We start from the raw sequence: 21,707 nt of genomic DNA, 5'->3' as shown, positions 1-21,707 counted from the left end.
ACTTTAAAGAAAACTCACTCTGTCAGTGTTGCTAATTCTAAGGCAAAGTTTGCCTTATATGAATGATTACCATGAATATGCATGATTGTTTACTGGGATGAGTTTTCACTTGTTTCATAAAAAATTGTTTGAAAAACAACTGTGAAATGCTCTGATTGAATTAAAACACAGTCATTGAACGTGACTCCTTAACAAGCTGAACTAGGGAGAGAAAACTTCTTTATTACAATTAATTTTTTTATATAGATGCTAACACAATTATCAAGAATTTGATGTAAATCTTCCAAAACATGAAGTTCCCTGACTGTTAGGTGGTTGTTTCACGTTAAACCTGTTTTAAAATGGATACCTCGAAGCTCATGTGGATAGTGAAATGTGATTAAGACATTAATTGGATGTGATTGTATGATCTACCTTGGATAGTACATGTAGTGTGATGTCTTTTCAATAGTGTCGTCCTTCATGTCGGCCCTGGCTAGTGATGGTCTGGTGAATGAAGAGAATATCTCAGTAGCGGAACTTGACCGTGTGTACGGCCCACTGCGGGAACAGGTGTCAGACAGCATCCACAGACAGGAGAACCTGCAGGCTAGGATACAGGTACCACAGCAGTAGAAATGCAGCATCCGACCTCACACTGACTTGTCAGTCTACAAGGGTCTAGAGGAGACCTAATTTCAGTTGTCTTCAGTGTCTGTAGTTAGCCATGCTTGAATGACACAAAACTGGTTACTGTTCTTCAGCTTTATTCACCAGTTTGTAGCAATTGAAGCATTGAGAACTAGTTTATAGCCCTCTTATAATGTTTTAGGTCAGCACTGAGTATTACTCCAATGAGGAAGGTACCCTGTATTTTATATTCTAGCGAGGACGTAGACAGAAATTATGTTGCAACTGCGGTCCACAATTACATAGTGTAGAAGGTAATGACTGCCTTGTGTCAGCAGTATATCGTCTTGACATAACCTGTGTTTGACTTCCAGAACGCCAACACAGACTTCAGCAATGCCCGGTCCTCCAACCAGTCAGCTGCTGCCAGGGAAGCCAAACTGAAGGAGCTCCAGGCTGCATACAACATATACACTGAACTCAAGGGTAACCTGGAGGAGGGAACCAAGGTGGGTGTGTCGGCAGGGTGCACTCAGTCAGTGGGATTGCTGGGTCAGGGTTAGGTGATATTCTATGCTGGTTTGGGTTGGGTGTTTGGGGTCCATATAGTGGCATGGGGAGGAAGAGTGTGCTGGTTTAAAATGGTCTGTCATGGATCCCTGGGGTATCTTAGAGAAGGAATAGTGTGCTGGTTTAGATTTGAGTGTCATGGATCTATGGGGCACTGAGCAGAGGAAGCATGTTGTGGTTTAAAGTGGCCAGTCATGTATCTATGGGGCACTGAGCAGAGGAAGAGTGTGCTGGTGTAAAGTGGGCAGTCATGTATCGATGGGGCACTGAGCAGAGGAAGAGTGTGGTGGTGTAAAGTGGGCAGTCTTGTATCCATGGGGCACTGAGCAGAGGAAGAGTGTGGTGGTTTAAAGTGGCCAGTCATGTATCCATGGGGCACTGAGGCAGAGGAGTGTGGTGGTTTAGAGGAGTCAGAGTGTGGTTGTTTAAAGTGGCCAGTCATGTATCCATGGGGCACTGAGCAGAGGAAGAGTGTACTGGTTTAAAGTGGCCAGTCATGTATCCATGGGGCACTGAGCAGAGGAAGAGTGTGGTGGTTTAAAGTGGCCAGTCATGTATCCATGGGGCACTGAGCAGAGGAAGAGTGTGGTGGTTTAAAGTGGCCAGTCATGTATCCATGGGGCACTGAGCAGAGGAGGAGTGTGGTGGTTTAAAGTGGCCAGTCATGTATCCATGGGGCACTGAGCAGAGGAAGAGTGTGGTGGTTTAAAGTGGCCAGTCATGTATCCATGGGGCACTGAGCAGAGGAACAGTGTGCTTGTTTAAAGTGGCCAGTCATGTATCCATGGGGCACTGAGCAGAGGAGGAGTGTACTGGTTTAAAGTGGCCAGTCATGTATCCATGGGGCACTGAGCAGAGGAAGAGTGTGGTGGTTTAAAGTGGGCAGTCATGTATCCATGGGGCACTGAGCAGAGGAAGAGTGTGCTGGTTTAAAGTGGCCAGTCATGTATCCATGGGGCACTGAGCAGAGGAACAGTGTGGTTTAAAGTGGCCAGTGGCCAGTCATGTATCCATGGGGCACTGAGCAGAGGAGAGGAGTGTGGTGGTTTAAAGTGGCCAGTCATGTATCCATGGGGCACTGAGCAGAGGAAGAGTGTGGTGGTTTAAAGTGGCCAGTCATGTATCCATGGGGCACTGAGCAGAGGAAGAGTGTGTGCTGGTTTAAAGTGGCCAGTCATGTATCCATGGGGCACTGAGCAGAGGAAGAGTGTGCTGGTTTAAAGTGGCCAGTCATGTATCCATGGGGCACTGAGCAGAGGAAGAGTGTGCTGGTTTAAAGTGGCCAGTCATGTATCCATGGGGCACTGAGCAGAGGAAGAGTGTGCTGGTTTAAAGTGGCCAGTCATGTATCCATGGGGCACTGAGCAGAGGAGTGTGTGTGGTGGTTTAAAGTGGCCAGTCATGTATCCATGGGGCACTGAGCAGAGGGAAGAGAGTGGTGGTGGTTTAAAAGTGGCCAGTCATGTATCCATGGGGCACTGAGCAGAGGAAGAAGAGTGTGTCTGGTTTAAAGTGGGCAGTCATGTATCCATGGGGCACTGAGCAGAGGAAGAGTGTGCTTGTTTAAAGTGGCCAGTCATGTATCCATGGGGCACTGAGCAGAGGAAGAGTGTGGTGGTTTAAAGTGGCCAGTCATGTATCCATGGGGCACTGAGCAGAGGAGGAGTGTGTGGTGGTTTAAAGTGGCCAGTCATGTATCCATGGGGCACTGAGCAGAGGAGTGTGGTGGTTTAAAGTGGCCAGTCATGTATCCATGGGGCACTGAGCAGAGGAAGAGTGTGGTGGTTTAAAGTGGCCAGTCATGTATCCATGGGGCACTGAGGAGGAAGAGTGTGAGGTTTAAAGTGGCCAGTCATGTAGTGTGGTTGTTTAAAGTGGCCAGTCATGTATCCATGGGGCACTGAGCAGAGGAAGAGTGTGGTTGTTTAAAGTGGCCAGTCATGTATCCATGGGGCACTGAGCAGAGGAAGAGTGTGGTGGTGTAAAGTGGCCAGTCATGTATCCATGGGGCACTGAGCAGAGGAAGAGTGTGGTGGTTTAAAATGGGCAGTCATGTATCCATGGGGCACTGAGCAGAGGAGGAATGAGGTTGTTAAGAGTTATGTATCATGGATCCAGTGGGTATTAAGTGGAGGAAGAGTGTGATGGTTAGACTTGGATGTCTCGGATCCAAGCGGTACAAAGTGGAGGAAGACTATGCTGGTTTAGATTTGGGTGTCATGGATTCAAGCGGTATCCATAGGACCCTGAGCAGGGAAAGTGTGCGGTTTGCTATGACTGAGACTATATATAAGTCCCTGAGTTGAGTTGAAGGTCCCATAATCCCAGAGGAAGTAAGGCCGACTGAGAGATGTTCTAATCCTGTTTGTTGTTCCAGTTCTACAATGACCTGACTCCACTGCTAGTCAAGTTACAGTCCAGAGTGATGGACTTCTGCTTCGCCAGGAAGACAGAGAAGGAAGAGTTGATGCAAGATGTCCAGAAGCAGATCGCCAACACCAAGTCCCAACCTGCCCCGCCCACCCCCACATACCAGGGAGGGCCTGGTCAGTCAGCGCCCCCTGCAGGTAGGTTCACCAGGTGTTGTCTCCCCTAAATATGTCCTTCAGTATCATGGCCTGAAGCAGTATCCAGTGATCTGACACATTTTAGAACTGAACATTAAAATTCCATTTACATGTTTTCCAATTGTTCAAGCAATAATCAGGACAATGGAGGTGCCTTAGTGTCCAAAACCCGTAACGCGAGGATATATGTATCAGCTCTGGATAGTGTCCTCAAATTCCATTTCTATGTTAGTGTGTGTTGTTTTCTTTGATCTTGTACCTTTTCTGTTAACACTGACATCCATACATTAGCTTGCTTGTTGACTACAACATCAAATAAAAGAACTCTTGTTTACGAGGACTGTTGTACAAAGCAGTCACAGTGCGAATGTGATCGAAGCTTCATTACCTTAAGATAGGTTGCAATAGTACTTTGGTTACATTTTTATCCCTCCGGCATGTAATGCAGGGGGATATAGTCGTCGCCTCTTTCGTCCGTCCGTATTCATTTTTTGTTTCCGGAGCATAACTCAAAAACCATTCAATATTTTTCAACAAAACTTGGCAGATATATCAAACAGAACCTAAGGTTGTGCCTTCTGATATTTACAGATTTTTGTCATTTTAATTTTTCTCGGTTTCCATGGAAACATTTTTATCCCCCGCAACGCGTTTTGCGGGGGGTATTAAAATGGACTCCGTCTGTCCATCCGTGCACATTTGTCTTTTCCGGAGCTGAACTCTAAAACCGTTCACAATTTCTTCACCAAACTTGGCACATAGATTGGTCTGGTGGCGTACTGGTTCCTTTTTGGTAGTTTTGGAATTCTGAATAAAATATTTTTGGCATTTCCATGGCAACAAGTTTGACTAAAACAGAAATTAGTGGTAGTGCACTTTTCCGGAGCAGAACTCTAAAACCGTTCAATGTTTCTTCACCAAACTTGGCACATACATAGATCTGGTGGTGTACTGGTGCCTTTTGGTAGTTTTGGATTTCTGAATAAAATATTTTTGGCATTTCCATGGCAACAAGTTTGACATAGACTGAAATTGGAGCAGAACTTTCAAAACCTTTCAATACTCTCCTTCCACTTTTCTATATACACACCTAAGTATATGACATAATCATAACTCGTAGACATAATCATGAAGAGTATTTTGCCATTGCGGGGGATATTGATGACTTTGTCTTCTTGTTTATATTGTATCATCCTCTGTAGTTAAGCATTTTAGATTTAATTACTAGATTTTAATATATTTCTGTGATAGTCTAGTTTGTTTTACTGTCCTTTGTTGACAGATGTTTTAAATTGATTAACTTGTTTCCATCGCTATATGGCTGTAATATTGCCAGTGCGATGTAAAATGTTAACTCACTTTAAAAACAGTTTGAAATATCCAGGTGATTCATGTGAAGACAGACAGACAGGAATGAAGCAGAAGATGTGTTCCTTTGTCTCCTGATAACACTCTCTCCTTCTTCAGTTACCTTTTGTTGTGATTTTTCTGTGTGTGATTTAGTGTTGCTTTTGTTGTTAGCTCCTGCTTCCAGCAGTTCAGGGGCTAACCGTGTCGCCCCACCCCGCCCCCCTCCTCCGACAACATCGGGGATAGGGCAGTCTGGCGTGCCAACAGCTCCTCCTGGTCCCGCCGCTGCAGCGGGTACGAACCTCTTCGTTTCATTACCCCAGTAGATTTTTCTTTCTATTTCATGCTTAATTTGTTATAATTCTGTTTTTGTACTTTGTCAAATGTACTAAATGGTCCTTGGTGTGAATATCCTGTGTTTGGTGGGTTAGAGGGTTTTAGCTTCCTTACTTATATCTATATGTTGTGGAAAGGTGTTTACATGACTCGCTACTTAAAATAAGCTGACATATATGCCTGTTTGTCATCTGGAGCAGGTGCAGCTTATCGCTTCCTGGAATATGTGGCTAGAAAGGATAAGGATTTGGGGCAAAACAATTTTGTGCATTATTTGAAATCTACAGTAGGGTTAATGTATGGAGAGTTACACATTGCTGTTTTAGCAAGTGTTCTCCTTCAAGTCCCCCTTTTACTGTAATTTTACAAGCTCCTCACAGCTACAGCCTCTTTGAAGACACATTATACAATTCCCTGCCACTAGTCACAGCTCCCAGCTGTGCTAGGCAGACTTCACCCATGCACAGAGTGGACTCCAGCCATTGCAACTCACTGACTATGGTGTTTACATACAAGTAGTGACTTTCATGATGCTGATTACGCTTCCTTCAGCTAAATAATTTCTTTGTTCGTCGGTTTTCATTTCTTTTTTATTTCAACTGTAATGTAACAGGGAAGTTAGGTGATTATTCATTAGTCAGCAAACTCCAAGCAATTTGATAAGACAGAAAGTAAATTCATCAAGGAAATATTGAGTCAGTCATATACATTTTCTAAGTTAACTATTATGGCATTCCCACAAAAGTTTGATGTCTCTACATTTCAAGGGTAAATTTCTAGATCATTGTAATGGCAGCAATGACACTGGTCAGATAAAGCAGCTGGGAAGGAGCTTGGTAATTTTACATGCCTAATATTTACATGCCTTGCCCATACATAGTTAATATCTGATCCTGTATTGAACAATTCTTTACATTTCCGTGCATGGTTGTTTAAGCAAGATGTAAACTTGACATAGTTAAAACTGCTCTGTATTTCTCTGAAACACAAATTCAGGATTTGATGTTTTGTGGCACCAGCTTGTCAGTTCTTGCTCTTCAATTCTTTCTTCCCACATTTGTCTTGTTTGTGAGATATTTAACCTTGGTATGAAGTCTTACAGTCAATTGTAGATTCTCTAAGGGTTTATGAGCTACAGATTACAATACTGCCTCATTTTGCCACATATTCTGCATGGCATCGTACTACTAAATGAGCTTCTTCTTGATTATATTTAATTACATGTGTCTGATCCAAACTTTCCAGGGTCAGCACCTCCTCCAGCAGGTGCCCCTCCTGGCACCGCCCCACATCAGACCCCCTACCCCGCCCAAGGTTACCAGCAGCCCCCAACCCAGAACTATGGTAGGTGGCCCTGACATAGCATGTGGTTGCTTCTAATGTCGACCGGGTCAGTCTGTACAAGTGTGTGTGTCTTGGCATGACATTAACCCATGACCAGCCTTTAGCTTGATGGACCATGTCATAGCATGTGGGTTCTGTCTCAACACCTAGATCCAGCTTTTCAAGCCTGTTGGTGTCTGCAATATCACATGACTAGGGCCATGTTCCACAACGCAGTCTAATTGCGTCAACTGATCTTGTCTGTTTGGTCTATGAAACTATGATAGCTGTGGAACAGAGATTACTTTGTGAAACACACCCAAGGCATTGAAATCTGATTGATCATGGCAGTTTTTCATGACATTGTGCACATTAACAGACAAGACTGGCCAACAGGTTCCTGGATTCAGGATCTTGTATGGAAAGCCACGGTCATCACCTTGCTTGCTGTGGTAGTGGTACTAATCTCTTGTTGCAGTGTTACACTTCCTGTAATCCACGTCCAGTGAACCATGCTATTTAGTCGATGTGTGTCCGAGTCATTTGTGCATCCTTGAGGAGATGGTTCTTTTGTTGTTTCACATACCAGTACATTGCATTGTCAGAGTGTTGTTATGTCAGTTGCATGGTTTGCTATGTTGAAATTCATGGCCTTTGGTGTTTGGTGCTGTAGCATTTGAATCTAGTGCTCCCCAGCTCTTAAAACAGGAGGGTCAAGACATGCACACCTTCATGTCCATGCTTGATTTTCACCACTGATTACTGTCGTAGAGGAATGGGTGTGTTTTGCATTTAGGATTACGCTTCGTTCCAATGTGCACCAACTCCAATTTCTCCATGTTCGGTTTAAGGGTTTCAGGGTGTACCAGAGTATTTTCGGCATGATGTCATGTTTTCTTTGTTATGCATGTCTGGAAGTATCTTCAATCATATCATGCTTGTGCATTAATGAATTACTGCAAAGGTGGTGATGGTTCCTTCTGCATGTCCTGCCTATATGGTCCCTCCAACATGACAACTGACATGTCACTGGTTTTCATCTAATATTACCTCCTCTCACTGTGTAGAAATAACTTACCCACTGGCTTCTTACTGTTGTCTTGCCTGCATGCTACCTGTGGACCTAGCTGTTCAGTAACAACCCTTACAGCCTGTTATTACTAACCAGTATGTTTGTTGTCATTTAAATTTTAAACTCAGGGGGTAAGCCTGATGTATTCAATATGTACAAGATGCAGTTTTGTGGTAAATCAGGTATCTTATACAGGTTAAACATCAGTGTGATTGTGTAAACTATCCATGATTATTCAGTGTTTCATGTGCTTTTATGATCTCTATGCTTGACCCTTTTGACCCTGAACTTCGTTGTTAGTCCTTTCAAAATGCAATGTTCTTTGATGAGTGAACTTGCAGTAACATCAGCAGTGCCAATCTTGTTACAAATAAGGGACTTCATTTACCTTACGACTCAGGAAGACTGTGTTCCAACTAAGACATCCTTTAAAGCAGTCTTGTGATTTATTTACATACTCAAGGGTTTGTCAGATCAGTGCAAAGCTCACTATCAGATGACACCTCTTGATTCGTTGCTGAGCAAGAGAAGCTCTGTTCTACTTTAGTGAGAAGAGAGGATTGTTGTGGTAAAACGATGTTTATCATGATAGAAATGATACACAACAGTCCAGGGCCTAGATTTTCGAAGCTCTCTTAGTGCTAAGATAGTCGTAAGTGCCATACATTAACATTAACTTACAACTATCTTAGCGCTAAGAGAGCTTCGAATATCTAGGCCCTGGACCAAAATTTTCAAAGCTCTCCTAGTGTTAAGATAGTCATAAGTGTCATACATTAACATTAACTTACGACAATCTTAGCTCTAAGACAGCTTTGAAAATCTCAGCCCAGATAATCAAGCATGGCTTTGTTCTGGTTTTGACTTTGTTTTCAAATACAAAAATGACAGAGTAATGTTTTTGGTTCAAGGAACCGGAAAATATCTAATTGAGACTTGATCTGGTGGGGGAGGGCAATAAACAAGCATCTTCCCAAATGCACATTATTTATTCTCGTAACTTCTAAGATATGGTTAGCCTTTTCAGCCTGTACAACAAAACCATGATAATCTTTGAACTTGCAAATCTGGGTCTGGCCATGAGAAGAACTTCTGTCAGACTCAGCAATGAAATAAAAGATATTAACTGTTCATAAAGTTTATTGATTGTATTAAGTTCAACACCACCATGACTACCACTGTTTGTTGATTCCAGTCTAACATTTGTGCATACATTTACAGCAGGGTACGGTGGAGCCCCTCCTCCCCAAGCAGGACAACCCCAGGGCTGGCAGGCCCCCTACCCTCAATACCAGCCTCCAATCGCCATGCCTGGTTCCTACAACCCATACAACCCATACATGGGCTACCCTCAACAGCCAACCTATGGACAGGGATACCCCCAAGCCCCTCAGTACCCTGGGCAGCAGCCACCTGCTGGGTATGGGGCACAGCCTCCCCAAGGCCAGTACCCTGGATACCCCCAGCAGGGATACCCGCAACAGGGCTACCCACCACCTGCCCAACAGTGGCGCTAAGCATGATGGGACATGGCTAGGGGAGAGAACTCTTTTCCGAGTGACAGTTGTGGACAGACCTGTGATTGTCTTGGCACTTAATACACAAACATTTGTTGTGATCTTTATCAAAAGTTGGAGAAAATGTGTTTTATACTCTGTCATTGTTGCTTGAAGGTACATTTGGAATAAACCTCATGTACAGCTGTTAAATAGTAGATAGTTTATTTTCATAATCTGAAAATAAAGTGATCGGATTAGAGTAATATTGAAAGTAAATCAATATTATGAAATGAGTAAGAGCTGATAATCATTGTCTTTTCTCAATTATTCTCAATTTATGCTGTATTACACTCTCCTTGTCTTGTTTGAATTATCTCCCTTTACCACAATGAAGACACAAGTTAGCAATAACTTCTGTTAACACTGAAGACTAGTCCAGAGCATCAGTTGACAGTATATAATCAATGTCCAGAAAACTCTTAGTAGTTTAATATTTTTCCCATTATTCAATGTTCATCCTCAGATCTCAACATCAAATTTAGAGACAGACTCTTTTTAGTGTTTAATACTTTTTTTGAATATTCAAATGTTATTGACATAGTTTAAAAGTTTGTATTTTCAGTGAATGTGACTGAACTTCATCTCATCATGCAGCATAATTTTTTAATCACCCAGAATGAATGTATATTTTTGTGCTTTGACTACACTTTAACAATAGCATGTTGACATGGGATAGCTGCTTTTGTTGTTTTACTTGTTTAATTTTCAATAGCTTGTCACTGTTTAATATAGGCATGTATACACTGTCTTTCATGCCGCAGTATCATGAATTCTTTGGACAACATTGTGGTTGATTGGTGTGATTTTAAAGACACCAAGTCAACTTTTCCTCCATAAAACAGTTTAGATTACCGGTATGTACTTATTGTGCTCTGATTACAAGTGCTGCTGGCTTTGTGTTGCTTGTTGTTCTGGTGAAGACTTCATGCGAGCAGAACCGTTGATAATGGACTCTGTACAAGCATCAGTATCTTTTTCTTCTCATTTGAGGAACTGAATTGTTTAGTGATGTAAGAGAATGGTACATACACCGTCCTACAATGATAAATAAAATCAGCTGCTGGAAGCAACAGGTGGTTCGGTTTGGGAAATAATAATCCATTGTTACAGCATAAAGTTTTTAATTCAATAATTATCATCACTACCGTCCCCAAAACAGTAATGAAAGTTTTGCCTACAGAATTTCAGTTTCCTTCAACTGTTAGAACTATGTTTTGTTATTTCCAAGTTTAAGGATTAACTTTGTTTTGTAAGTATGTACAGAGATGATGTGTACGTTGGAAGAAGAAGACATTCTGCAAAGCTGCAATCAAAGTATGGATTTAGAAGCTAAAGTGTCTGAAGACCGAGTCAGCTTATGGATTTTAACTTTTTATTTCAACACAACATTTCACTATGCAGGTGGAAGTACCTGTTTGAGCAACTGACATTTTGCATCATGAAGGTATTTGCACCTGTACCAAAGACATACATATAATTTACATGTATAACGTCTTTATCTGTACTCAAATGTAGCATTGAAACAATGAAGGAGAAATCCAAATCAACTCCGTCAATATCAGCTGATAAGTAACAATTCCGATCACCCCTTCATCAGCTATGGTTGTTAAGAGTTTTGATTTGCTTATCGTCCAGTCTCCCACTTATATTTTCTGTGATGCAACTATGTGCTCTTATGCAAACCGTGTGATGTTACAATAAAACTCTTCAATCATGTCTGTATATATTGGCACACACTAGCCTGTACATTTCCTATTGCCTGTAAGTAGGGCAGGGCTAAGCTCTGCCCACTCTGCTAAGCTGATATCAGTTTATGTTGTCATTTTGTACATATAGGAAGTCTATCAGCAAGACAGGTTTCTATTAAATAATTCATACAACACAATGGTGGCTTTGTTCTTTTGTGGAATGTTTTGATATTTGTCTTGGGTGAATGACTGAGTGACATTTTATACAGCTTTTAGCAGCATTCATGCGATATCATGACAGGGAACACCAGAAACAGGCTTCACACATTGTACCTGTATGGGGAATTGAACCCAGGCCACGGGATCATGAAAGTGTCTTAAGTACAACATATTTTGTCTTAACTCTTTGGTGAGATGAGCAAATGCTTTAACAATGAGGCTACCTCCACTCAAACTTAAGTGAGGATTTGTTGTTTACAATGTCTGACCATGTTAATCATGATGATGCCTGCAACTTCGAACTCCAATTCGTCACCCCGAAGACCCGGGTTCGAATCCCCACATGGGCACAATGCCGCGATGTTGCTGGAATATTGCTAAAAGCGGCGTAAAACCAAACTCAGTCAGTCAGTCAGTCAGTCAGTCAAACTCCAATTTTTAATCCAAAGTTGACATACTAATCAGAAACTCTTAAGCTTCACTGAGCAGTAAATGTTAGAAGGATGGTGCTATACAAATCAATTATTATTATTATTATTAATTATTAATCATGTGACATCATCCAGGAGATGATTGTTGCCCATGTTGGCTGTCATGATCTACCAACTTAATGTATTGATACACATCGCAATGTTAGAGTCCTAGGTGACCCGGTCGTCCTGTGATGCGGCAATCCGCTCTACAGATTTATACCTTGGTCATGCCAAAACATACAATCATGGATTCCATTCTCCGTGGACCCTGATTATGTTTGAAGGTTTGTCAATGCCATACCAGTACAAGTAGGTGTCATGGATTGATCAACACCTGAGACTTACATCAATTCAGGCTTTACTCCATCAAGCTGTTGTAACAAGGATACTGTTGAAAAAGGCAGAAATACAAACTCGCTGACACACAGTACTTTGAACATTTTCTTGAATTGCCTCTTGTGCCCACCTGGGCAATGGGGTAGCCTACTGGTTAAAGTGTCAACTCGTCACGCTGAATTCCCGGGTTCGATTCCCCACATGGGTACGTGTGAAACCTATTTCTGGTGCCAAATGCCACGATATTGTTAGAATACGGCTAAAAGCAGCGTAAAACCTTACTCACTCACTCACTCATTTGGCCGCACTAATGACATTGTTCAACCAGCTTCTGTCAAACTCACATGGCTGGTAACTTTGGAATTGCTCAGTCAGCATCATGCTTTTAGATTTAGTAGTTCTGTCACAATAGATTGTCTTAGCCCATATGATCGTCTGGTCCCGTTATTACAGAATTATTCTGAAAACTGATACAGAATGAAAACATACTGTGGAGCCTATCATTAGGTGTAAATCTGTGATGCATTGATGCCCCTACAATCTATTATTGGTTTTTGTGGCCCCAGCACAATTATACAACTGCAGTACTGTTGACGTTGACACAATGTAACACTAACTCATTCATAGATACAATAAATATAACTAATTTTGATTGTATTAAAATAATCCATCTCACAAGGGGATACACTCCACATCCTAATGCCCTTTTCCAGTGTAGGTCAAGATCTACTTACTGTTGATCTGAGACTTCGTGTCTTTGTGATTAGCATGATTTGCAGTAATCATTGACTCCTGCATTGATCCTCCTCAGATCATTTAAAGGGTCAGGGCTGGTGCCGTCACTGGAATCATAGCTAGTCTGTGCAGAGTTGCATCCTTTGGGCATCCTAGAAATAATAATAATAATGCAACTTGTATAGTGCAAAAATCCACACAATTAAGTATGCTCAAGGTGCTTAAAGGATGGCAGGAAGGCAGATGATTTTGATATCCCACAAGATTAGACAGTGTATTGTTTGAATAAGTGGGCTTTCAGGAGTGATTAGAAGGAGCTCAATGTGGGCACTGTCTTTACAGAGATTGGAAGATTGTTCCAGCAGAAGGCAGCAGAACTGGCAAGTGTCTTTGAGCCAACTGTTTTCAGCCTCCATGTAGGAACTTGGAGCTGGTGCTGGTTGGCTTAGCGATGGTTCATACCGATGTATCAGTTCTGACTGATATTGGAAGAAAGTTGTGTGTTCTAATCCTGGTACATACATGATGTGTCAATGCTGCCTTATGATTATTCATCTACTGTTCCTTGACCCATCATCTGGGTTAGAAATAATCTTCAGCAACCAGGACTTCCTGCTCCTTGTCACATATGAAACAGACTTGCTTGGACAGTTAACTGGCTTTGGCCTAATCCCTTTGGCCTTGTCTTGTGTTGTCTAAGGTGGTGGAAATCACTGTGTTGAGTGCCACAACTTTACTTGTGCCAGAAGTCTATGATTGTTGTTCTAATTCTGGTTCATCCAGAGTTTTAGTTTTGTCAGCAATTTTTTGTCAACTATGCTTGTTGGTTCCATTAATTGATCGACTCCTATGACCCTTATGGGATTCTGGGATAGAATAGGTCTGTAGCATCCCATGACCCTATGGGATTCTGGGATAAAATAGGTCTGTAGCATCCTATGACCCTATGGGATTCTAGGATAGAATAGGTCTGTAGCATCCCATGACCCCATGGGATTCTGGGATAGGATAGGTCTGTAGCATCCTATAACTCAATGGAGATTCTGGGAGATAATCTCCATAGCAACCCATGACCCCATGGGATTCTGGGATAGGAATAGGTCCCTAGCAACCTATAACCCCACAGGATATGGATGGAATAGGTCCCTATTCTGGGATTCTTGGGATGGAATAGGTCCCTAGCAACCTATTATGGAATAGGTCCTCCATAACCCCAGGATTCTGGTATGGAATAGGTCCCTAGCAACCTATAACCCCATAGGATTCTGGGATGGAATAGGTCCCTAGCAACCTATAACCCCATAGGATTCTGGGATGGAATAGGTCCCTAGCAACCTATAACCCCATAGGATTCTGGGATTCCCTAGGGATGGATTCTGGGATGGAATAGGTCCCTAGCAACCTATAACCCCACAGGATTCTGGGATGGAATAGGTCCCTAGCAACCTATAACCCCATAGGATTCTGGGATGGAATAGGTCCCTAGCCACCTATAACCCCATAGGATTCTGGGATGGAATAGGTCCCTAGCAACCTATAACCCCATAAGATTCTGGGATGGAATAGGTCCCTAGCATATAACCCCACAGGATTCTGGAGTCATCATACCTGGGTCCCTAGGCTTGGGGTATGGAATAGGTCGATGAGGGGCTCTTGAGTCATCATACCTGGACGGCTTGAGATGATCTTCATGACATCAGTCACCAGACTGGATCATGTACAGGTCTCTGTAATACAGCTGAAATATTGCTTAATTCAGTATTAAACACAAAGCAGACACTGACATTTGAGATAACATTGCTTATTGTAGAGCCTGATGAGGTCAACAAGCAAATATCTCCATCAGAGTGTGTAGACTCAATTATTTATACCCAATTAAATTACATTTGTGACGTCATTCCATTGTCTGTTCGCTCCATTACTTTTCAGGAATGGAGCGATGTGTACCAGTTTCAAAATAAAACCTTCATTTTGTCATTTTGACATTTAATTTTGATAACAGAAATATTCCCAATACTTCGAATGTAATTTAAGTAGGGTAATATCCTCGTAACTCTCCATTCCTTAAAAATAATGTGCCTCGGCCCCTCCGGGGCCTTGGCTCCATTATTTTTAAGGAATGGAGAGTTACTTGGACATTACCCTCTACGTAATGACAGCTGTTTGTTGTTTCCAGCCCAGACTTCCTGGTCAGTCTGGAGTTCCTGGTCAGTCTGGTCATGTGGACTACAGCAGACAGTGGCCATGTGGTCGGCAACTGGTTCCCCGTCATGTCAATGTTAATCTGCATCCTCTGATTCTGTCTGTTTGTGGTTTAATGCCGCACTCAGCAATATTCCAGCTATATGGTGGGGGTCTGTAAATGATCGAGTCTGGACCAGACAATCCAGTGATCAACAGCATGAGCATTGATCTACACAAATGGGATACGATGACGTGTCAACCAAGTTGGCAAGCCTGACCTCCCGATCTCGTTAGTGTCTTACGACAAGCATGTGTTGCTGAGGACCAGTTCTAACCCGGATCTTCACAGGTCATGCTACGATTCACTCCAGTGTACATTTATTTATATAATGCTGTTAGAACACAGGTTATGTTCTGTGAAATATTTTGCTACAAAATAATGTTTACACTGGCCTACCACACTAATAACTTGCAAGCTGCTTAATGATTATATAATTTAATCTTATTTATAACAACAATGGTTATCAATTGTATATCAGTCTCAGTCTGTTTGGAAAGATGAACACAACATGAAAAACTATACAGACAAGTAGGGTTTTAAAGAACTAAAAGGGACCACTAACTTCATTATTTCTATATTTTGTTATGTCCATTTTGACGTTTATATGATATAATGGGTACAATGTGCAACTCCTGGCCCAATTCTGGTGTCCCCTGCCATGATATTGCTGTAATATTGCTAATAACGGCATGAGACTAAACTCACTCACTCACTCACCTGATATAATGTGCAGGAAATGTGAAGGGACAAAACAAACATTTCAACATCTCCATCAATTCATCGTAAGTGTGTTCGGTATAAACCTAGTTTGTTTACTGTATAGTCAGTATGTCCCCATTATATAACCATCCTCTATATTTAAGGCTGTTATAAGTCCCAAACACCTGAGCATTGAAATGAACAAAATCTAACACTCATTCACATGAACATATGGTAACTTTTATATTTAAAAAAATATATAAATATTAAAGATTTAATCATTTCTGAAAATTATGAGATGCTAAAGAGCCAAAGAGGAACACAAATTTCCCTATCATAATTTGTCCTTCACACAAAATACAAAAATATCCTTCATTGACATGTAGAAGTATATATCTAAAAAATATACATTATAAAAATGTACTCGTTTCTGAAAATGAGATCAAAAGGAACAAAATTTCCCTATCGTACCTTCTTATCACAAAATATGAAAATATCTTGTCTGTTTTGACATTTATAAGTATATATCTAAAAAATATACATTATAAAAATGTATTCATTTCTGAAAATGATGAGATCCAAAAGGACCAAAAGTGAAGAAAAAAATTCCCAATCATATGTTATCTTTCGTTGACATTGAGAAGTTATAAGAAAGTGACGACCTAAAGCTTTTAATGGTTTATTTGTTCTTTATTGCTGTGACAGCTTCCAGGCATTCGACAGATAACTAGCATTAGTATGATGGTGGGCATGGATGTTGTACTGAAGCAGTGCATGAATTAATTTTGAAAAGTCACTCGCCAGGAGGGCTAGTTAAGTAAAAATGTGGCTAGCCCACATCAAACTTCACTGGCCCAGCAAAATATCAATATCAAAATGCACATCGGTCAGATATAGTGTGGTTTGGTAGTAGAAGATACTAAGTTATTGTTGCCCCTTAAACAAACACAAAACTTTTGAAGGCAGATTTTTAAAATCTTCTTAATTGACTTTATCATATTCATGTGCATTAAATAAAAACAAATTATCAGAGATTTTCAGCTTGCCAGTCGGTATAGCTTTAACAATATATTACTGGCCTGATTCACAATCAGCTAGCATTTGGCTGGCTTGGTTAGCGGGCAAATAGCTATTTCGAAGGCTGTACTGAAGCAACTACCTGTCTTGTAAGCATCACAATATTTGCAATGATGCTGAAAATTAGGAAGGAAAAAATGAAGTATGACCAACTCTGTGTTCAAATTTACCAACAGATTGTATTTCAATTTACTTTGGGGCTGTATTATGGCTAAACCATTCAGTAAACAAAGATGTCAAAATTGCTATCTTAAAGGTAAACATTTTTAATTCAACAGTGCATACATCAGATTTTTATTTCTCAAGAATAATCTATTTATTTAAGTATTTGAGCATTTGTAAAATCTGATGGCTGTGAGCCTGATGAGCCTGCCATAATCCCAAATATTTCAAATAAATAGGATTTTTGGGTTTTATTAGGCATACAGTGCAACTTGTGTTGTTCCACAAATTACTGTGATCACATAAATAAACAATGTTGCCAGGACGATGAATTAGGATGTAGCTGTTAACAGGTCCTTCATGAAGTCATGCAGAGGTCAGGGGACTTGTGTCTTGGTGCACAACTGTGAGCTCATTATATGAAATACATGTCCATGATAAGGGCCAAAGTTTTCAAGCTATTGTGCCCTGATTCTGAATGTTAATCTAATTTGGACAGCATTATAATTCACGAAGGATGTGTGTTGGTAATTTGATGTCTGACGTACATTACATCTATGTATTTCATCGTTTTTTTAAATATATGAATATCATGTATGATTTCTGCAAACACATACACAAATGCACAAAATGACAACAAGGTCAAATACAATGTAGGGAAGACAATGACAGTCTGGATCAACTACCTCTCTCCCAGTAACTTAGAACAGGTAATGTTTAGTTTACAGCAGTTGTAACAAGGCATTTCAGTTCTCTCTCTCTCTGTTTGTTTGTCTTTCTCTCTCTGTCTGTCTGTCTCTGTCTGTCTCTCTCTCTCTCTCTGTCTCTCTCGCTCTGTCTGTTTCTCTTTCTCTGTCTCTGTGTCTGTCTGTCTCTCTCTCTGTCTGCCTCTCTCTCTGCTCATTCTTTCTGCTGTCTGTTCTGTGTGTGTGTGTGTGTGTGTGTGTCTGTCTCTGTTTGTCTGTCTCTCAATGTCTGTCTCTCTCTGTCTGTGTCTGTCTGTCTCTCTCTCTCGCTCCGTCTCATTCTGTTTGTCTGTCTGTCTGTCTGTTTGTCTGTCTCTCTCTCTCTCTCTCTCTCTCTCTCTCTCTCTCTCTCTCTCTCTCTCTCACACACACACACACACACACACACACACACACACCTTCCCCTCTTACTATATATGACCAATCCCATCAGATTTTCCAGTCTCATTGAGAACCCCCTGTATTCGTGGATAGTTGCTCCTGCTTTCCACCACTGGTTGTCTGGTCCAGAGATGACTATAGACTAACTGCAATGACACAGCTCCGACATTGATAACAAAATAAAACCTACGAAGTTGGAAAACAAATCCTGTTGTCATGATCAAACCCTGGATCCTGCCCAGGTCATCACAACTGCCATTATGTGACCTACATGGACTGGCCTCGGTCTACAAACAAGTGTGCCCGTATGCCCTTGTCATGCATCTGTCACCAGTCGAACACTTTTAATGTTTACAGTTGTGTCCAACAGTAAACACCTCGTTCTTGGGATATGTTCATGTCAAACAATAACCAACAAACAAAAATTAAAAACCAGTCATGCTTTTAAACATAATGTCAAATGTTACTTAAAACTATTATGTAAGATGTTTATGAAATGGGAAGAATGCATCTCAATAGTGTCCCCATTTCTTCATCAGTCCCCAAGCTGTGTGTTCAAACCCCTTTAAACCAGTCCCAGGAAGAGTCCATTATTCAGAGGGGTGTGCGCTGTAATGGCATCATGTTACATCAAGAGGTTTGTATCTTTCAAGGTCAGCGAGTTTTGTCAAGTTACAGACCCCTGGATGTCATGTTTACTGTTAGCTGGCAGGAGAGTACTCCAACCATACATAGTCTTGTTTACTGATAAAGCATCTTGAGCATCAACTCTGCATAAGTCATGATGACCTTTAAATGCATGATAAATTAGGTTGGGCACTAGCAAATGATTCTAACTATGAACACCCAGGCAAACTGTCTGTAGAAAGCAGTACTGGTGTGACTGGAGAAAGTAGGCCACACTGCAAGGTATTAGATGCTGTATGCTCTCTCTCTCTCTCTCTCTCTCTCTCTCTCTCTCTCTCTCTCTCTCTCTCTCTCTCTCTCTCTCTCTCTCTCTCTCTCTCTCTCTCTCTCTCTCTCTCTCTCTCTCTCTCTCTCTCTCTCTCTCTCTCACTCTCTCTCTCACTCTCTCGTGTAGAAGTGCCTAGGTCCCATAAATAGTTATTTTCATTTAATTTATATCTACAACATAAGAAGTAAAATCCAAATTCTGGACTTGCAAAATCATTGTCGGCATGAGTTAGATACAGTTTATTTACTCTCTTGCATCGGGAGACTATGTTGCCATAGACATGTGTGTTACGTAGCAGACGAGTGCTGACTTTGATAACATTGATAGAAATAAATAATTCCATGTGAATGGAAAAGAGCCCCAGTGAGATGGCAGATTCAAAACCTAAGTCAAATTAAGACTTGCTTCATTTAGTACTGCAGCATTACAGAAAGAGCTGGGAGCAAGGGAAATAATATTGTTCAAGGACTGCGAGCCAGACCCTGTAATTGTACAGATAGTCTGTCTCACAGTCCCTAAACCACATTATTTTCCCTACTGCCTTGCCCTTCCTGCAATGTTGAAGCCCCAATTGAAGCAAGTCCTATTTCTTCAGGTTCTGAATGTCCCATCTCACTGGGGCTCCTTTTCAATCTAAATGGAATTTGTGTTACTATCAAAATTATATATATTCAGAGACTAAGCATTAGTCTGTCGTACAGCTTGAGGATTCTAGTGTTGACATGGAGTTGTCTCCCTTCCCTCCTTACACACTGTCATGCTGTGGAGAGCTTGGCTGATATTGAGGCAGTCTATTGATTTCAGGTGTGAGTAACAGAAGCTACCCCTGGACAGAGTGCATCTCTCTGTGCACCAGGATTAAACCAGGGCCAGAATGCATGTCTCAGCAACTAACTGGACTGGGCAATCACGGTTCTTCATTAACATTTTCCCCACAATAATCTAACATTAAGCACTTAACAGACATTCCACTTGACTGTTATTTATGAATGGTACTGCTATTTCATTGATAAGCTTACATGTTATTTTAAAATAGTATTTCAGTTGCAAGAGGGTGGGATTTGTCTATACGTACCCAGGGGTGAATACAGCTTTTTGAGAAAGGAGGGGGGCATAGTTCATTTTCACCCATTTTCACGAGAGTTTCAATGGTCATTTAATAAACTTTCAGGACAAAAGGGGAGGGATCCCCTCTGGATCTGCCTATGCTACCTGTCAGGTATTAAATCACCTACCGTATTTGCCATATTAATTTTGAACGTTATGTTAAATCCCATTTCACTTGACATTGAAAACCAGATAATATACAACCATATTCAAACCGTTGTGATTTGTCATCTGTATTTTTTGTCTGAACTATGACAAAATCAGAATACTTTTTGTAACATCAACCAGATTCTTTGCGATTCTTTGATACAATTACTATCTTTAGTAATCACGTTTTATCTCTCCCAAATTTATAGTCACCCTTCCCCACACAGATAAATATCAACATTATTGCATACATGTATATCAAGCCCTTAGTATACAGGGTCAGTATAGGTTCCAACCGAGCCCTGAATGTCACACAAGGCGACTAATGTTCCACTCACACTGCTTGTCCCTTCGTAACAACCCACCCGATTACCATAAATTGTTGAACATGTTCAGCAGTTGTTACAAATATCAACTAATCAATTTTCTTTTCTTTTCACGATTTGATGTGTCGACTGATTATCAATCTCATAATATCTCGTGATATTTTCTTTCCATGCAGACTCTTCACACTCACAACACAACTGACGCAGGTTCAAGGCACCTATTTGCCTTTTTCTTTGAATTCAAATTAATAACTCGGCGCTCTGATTCGACCCGTGTGAGTCTGCCCTAATACAGATAGCATGGTTGTCCCAGTAATTTCGTGTAGCCTGTTGGTTAAAGTGATTGGTTGTCATGACAAAGACCCAGATTTGATTCCCCATATGGGTACAATGTGTGAAGCCCATTTCTGGCATTTCTTCTTGTGATCCTGGATTATTGCTAAAAAGACGTAAAGCCATGTACACTGACTGACTGACTCAGGGACTTGGTAGATTTTTTGGCGTGATGTACACCTGATAATAATCACCTGCTTGTGTGGATATTCACATGCTGAGGGCGTTGGGGTAGCCTAGAGGTTAAAGCGTTCAATCGTGACACCAAAGACCCGGGTTTGATTCCCCACAAGGGTACAATGTGTGAAGCCCATTTCTGGTGTCCCTTGATGTGATATTGCTGGAATATTGCTAAAAGTGGCATAAAATATAAAATTATACTCACTCACTCACATGCTGTGTCACATAGCTGAAATCTTCAAGAGTTAACAAAATACTACTCAAATTTTGATAGGGATAATTCAATATGTCATCCATTTTAAAATATATACACACTGTACAAATCAACACAGTGTACCATAGGGTACATATCCCTATCAAAACTGAAGTAAAATATATTACCCAAAATAGACTCTCCAAAATGGGTGCCACACCCATCAGGTGCCTCAGTCATCACAAGTCGATACATTGGCCCAACTGCACTGTAGCGGAGCAGGTTTACCATCAGCACTAAGTCATCAATAGCTAAACCT

The 21,707-nt window shown here is 41.1% G+C and overlaps 1 protein-coding gene and 1 long non-coding RNA gene across 3 annotated transcripts in view; one reads left to right on the top strand and one right to left on the bottom strand.

Annotated features, from left to right (window-relative positions):
• The window catches only part of LOC124272495 (programmed cell death 6-interacting protein-like), a 34,405-nt gene extending 23,134 nt beyond the window's left edge, over window positions 1-11,271 (top strand). The window contains 6 exon segments of the mRNA XM_046707692.1: window positions 452-600; window positions 984-1,118; window positions 3,557-3,746; window positions 5,268-5,390; window positions 6,678-6,776; window positions 9,049-11,271. Coding sequence (XP_046563648.1) covers window positions 452-600; window positions 984-1,118; window positions 3,557-3,746; window positions 5,268-5,390; window positions 6,678-6,776; window positions 9,049-9,344 — 992 coding nt within the window. The 3' untranslated portion in view covers window positions 9,345-11,271.
• Window positions 11,272-12,741: 1,470 nt separating this feature from the next.
• The window catches only part of LOC124272494, a 34,305-nt gene continuing 25,339 nt past the window's right edge, over window positions 12,742-21,707 (bottom strand). The window contains exons 1-3 of one of the 2 annotated variants that reach the window (XR_006897341.1): window positions 14,980-15,189; window positions 14,505-14,564; window positions 12,742-12,989 (exon numbers count right to left, since the gene is read on the bottom strand). This is a non-coding gene — a long non-coding RNA (uncharacterized LOC124272494). Of the gene's footprint in view, window positions 12,990-14,504; window positions 14,565-14,979; window positions 15,190-21,707 lie in introns of those variants that run through there. The other variant, XR_006897342.1, reaches the window with a different exon arrangement.

Source organism: Haliotis rubra, unplaced genomic scaffold, assembly GCF_003918875.1.
Source record: "Haliotis rubra isolate DU_JTF1 unplaced genomic scaffold, ASM391887v1 Scf17, whole genome shotgun sequence".
Lineage (NCBI taxonomy): Eukaryota > Metazoa > Mollusca > Gastropoda > Lepetellida > Haliotidae > Haliotis > Haliotis rubra.
The sequence above is the reverse complement of the archived record's forward strand: the minus strand, read 5'-3'. Positions and strand labels throughout refer to the sequence as shown.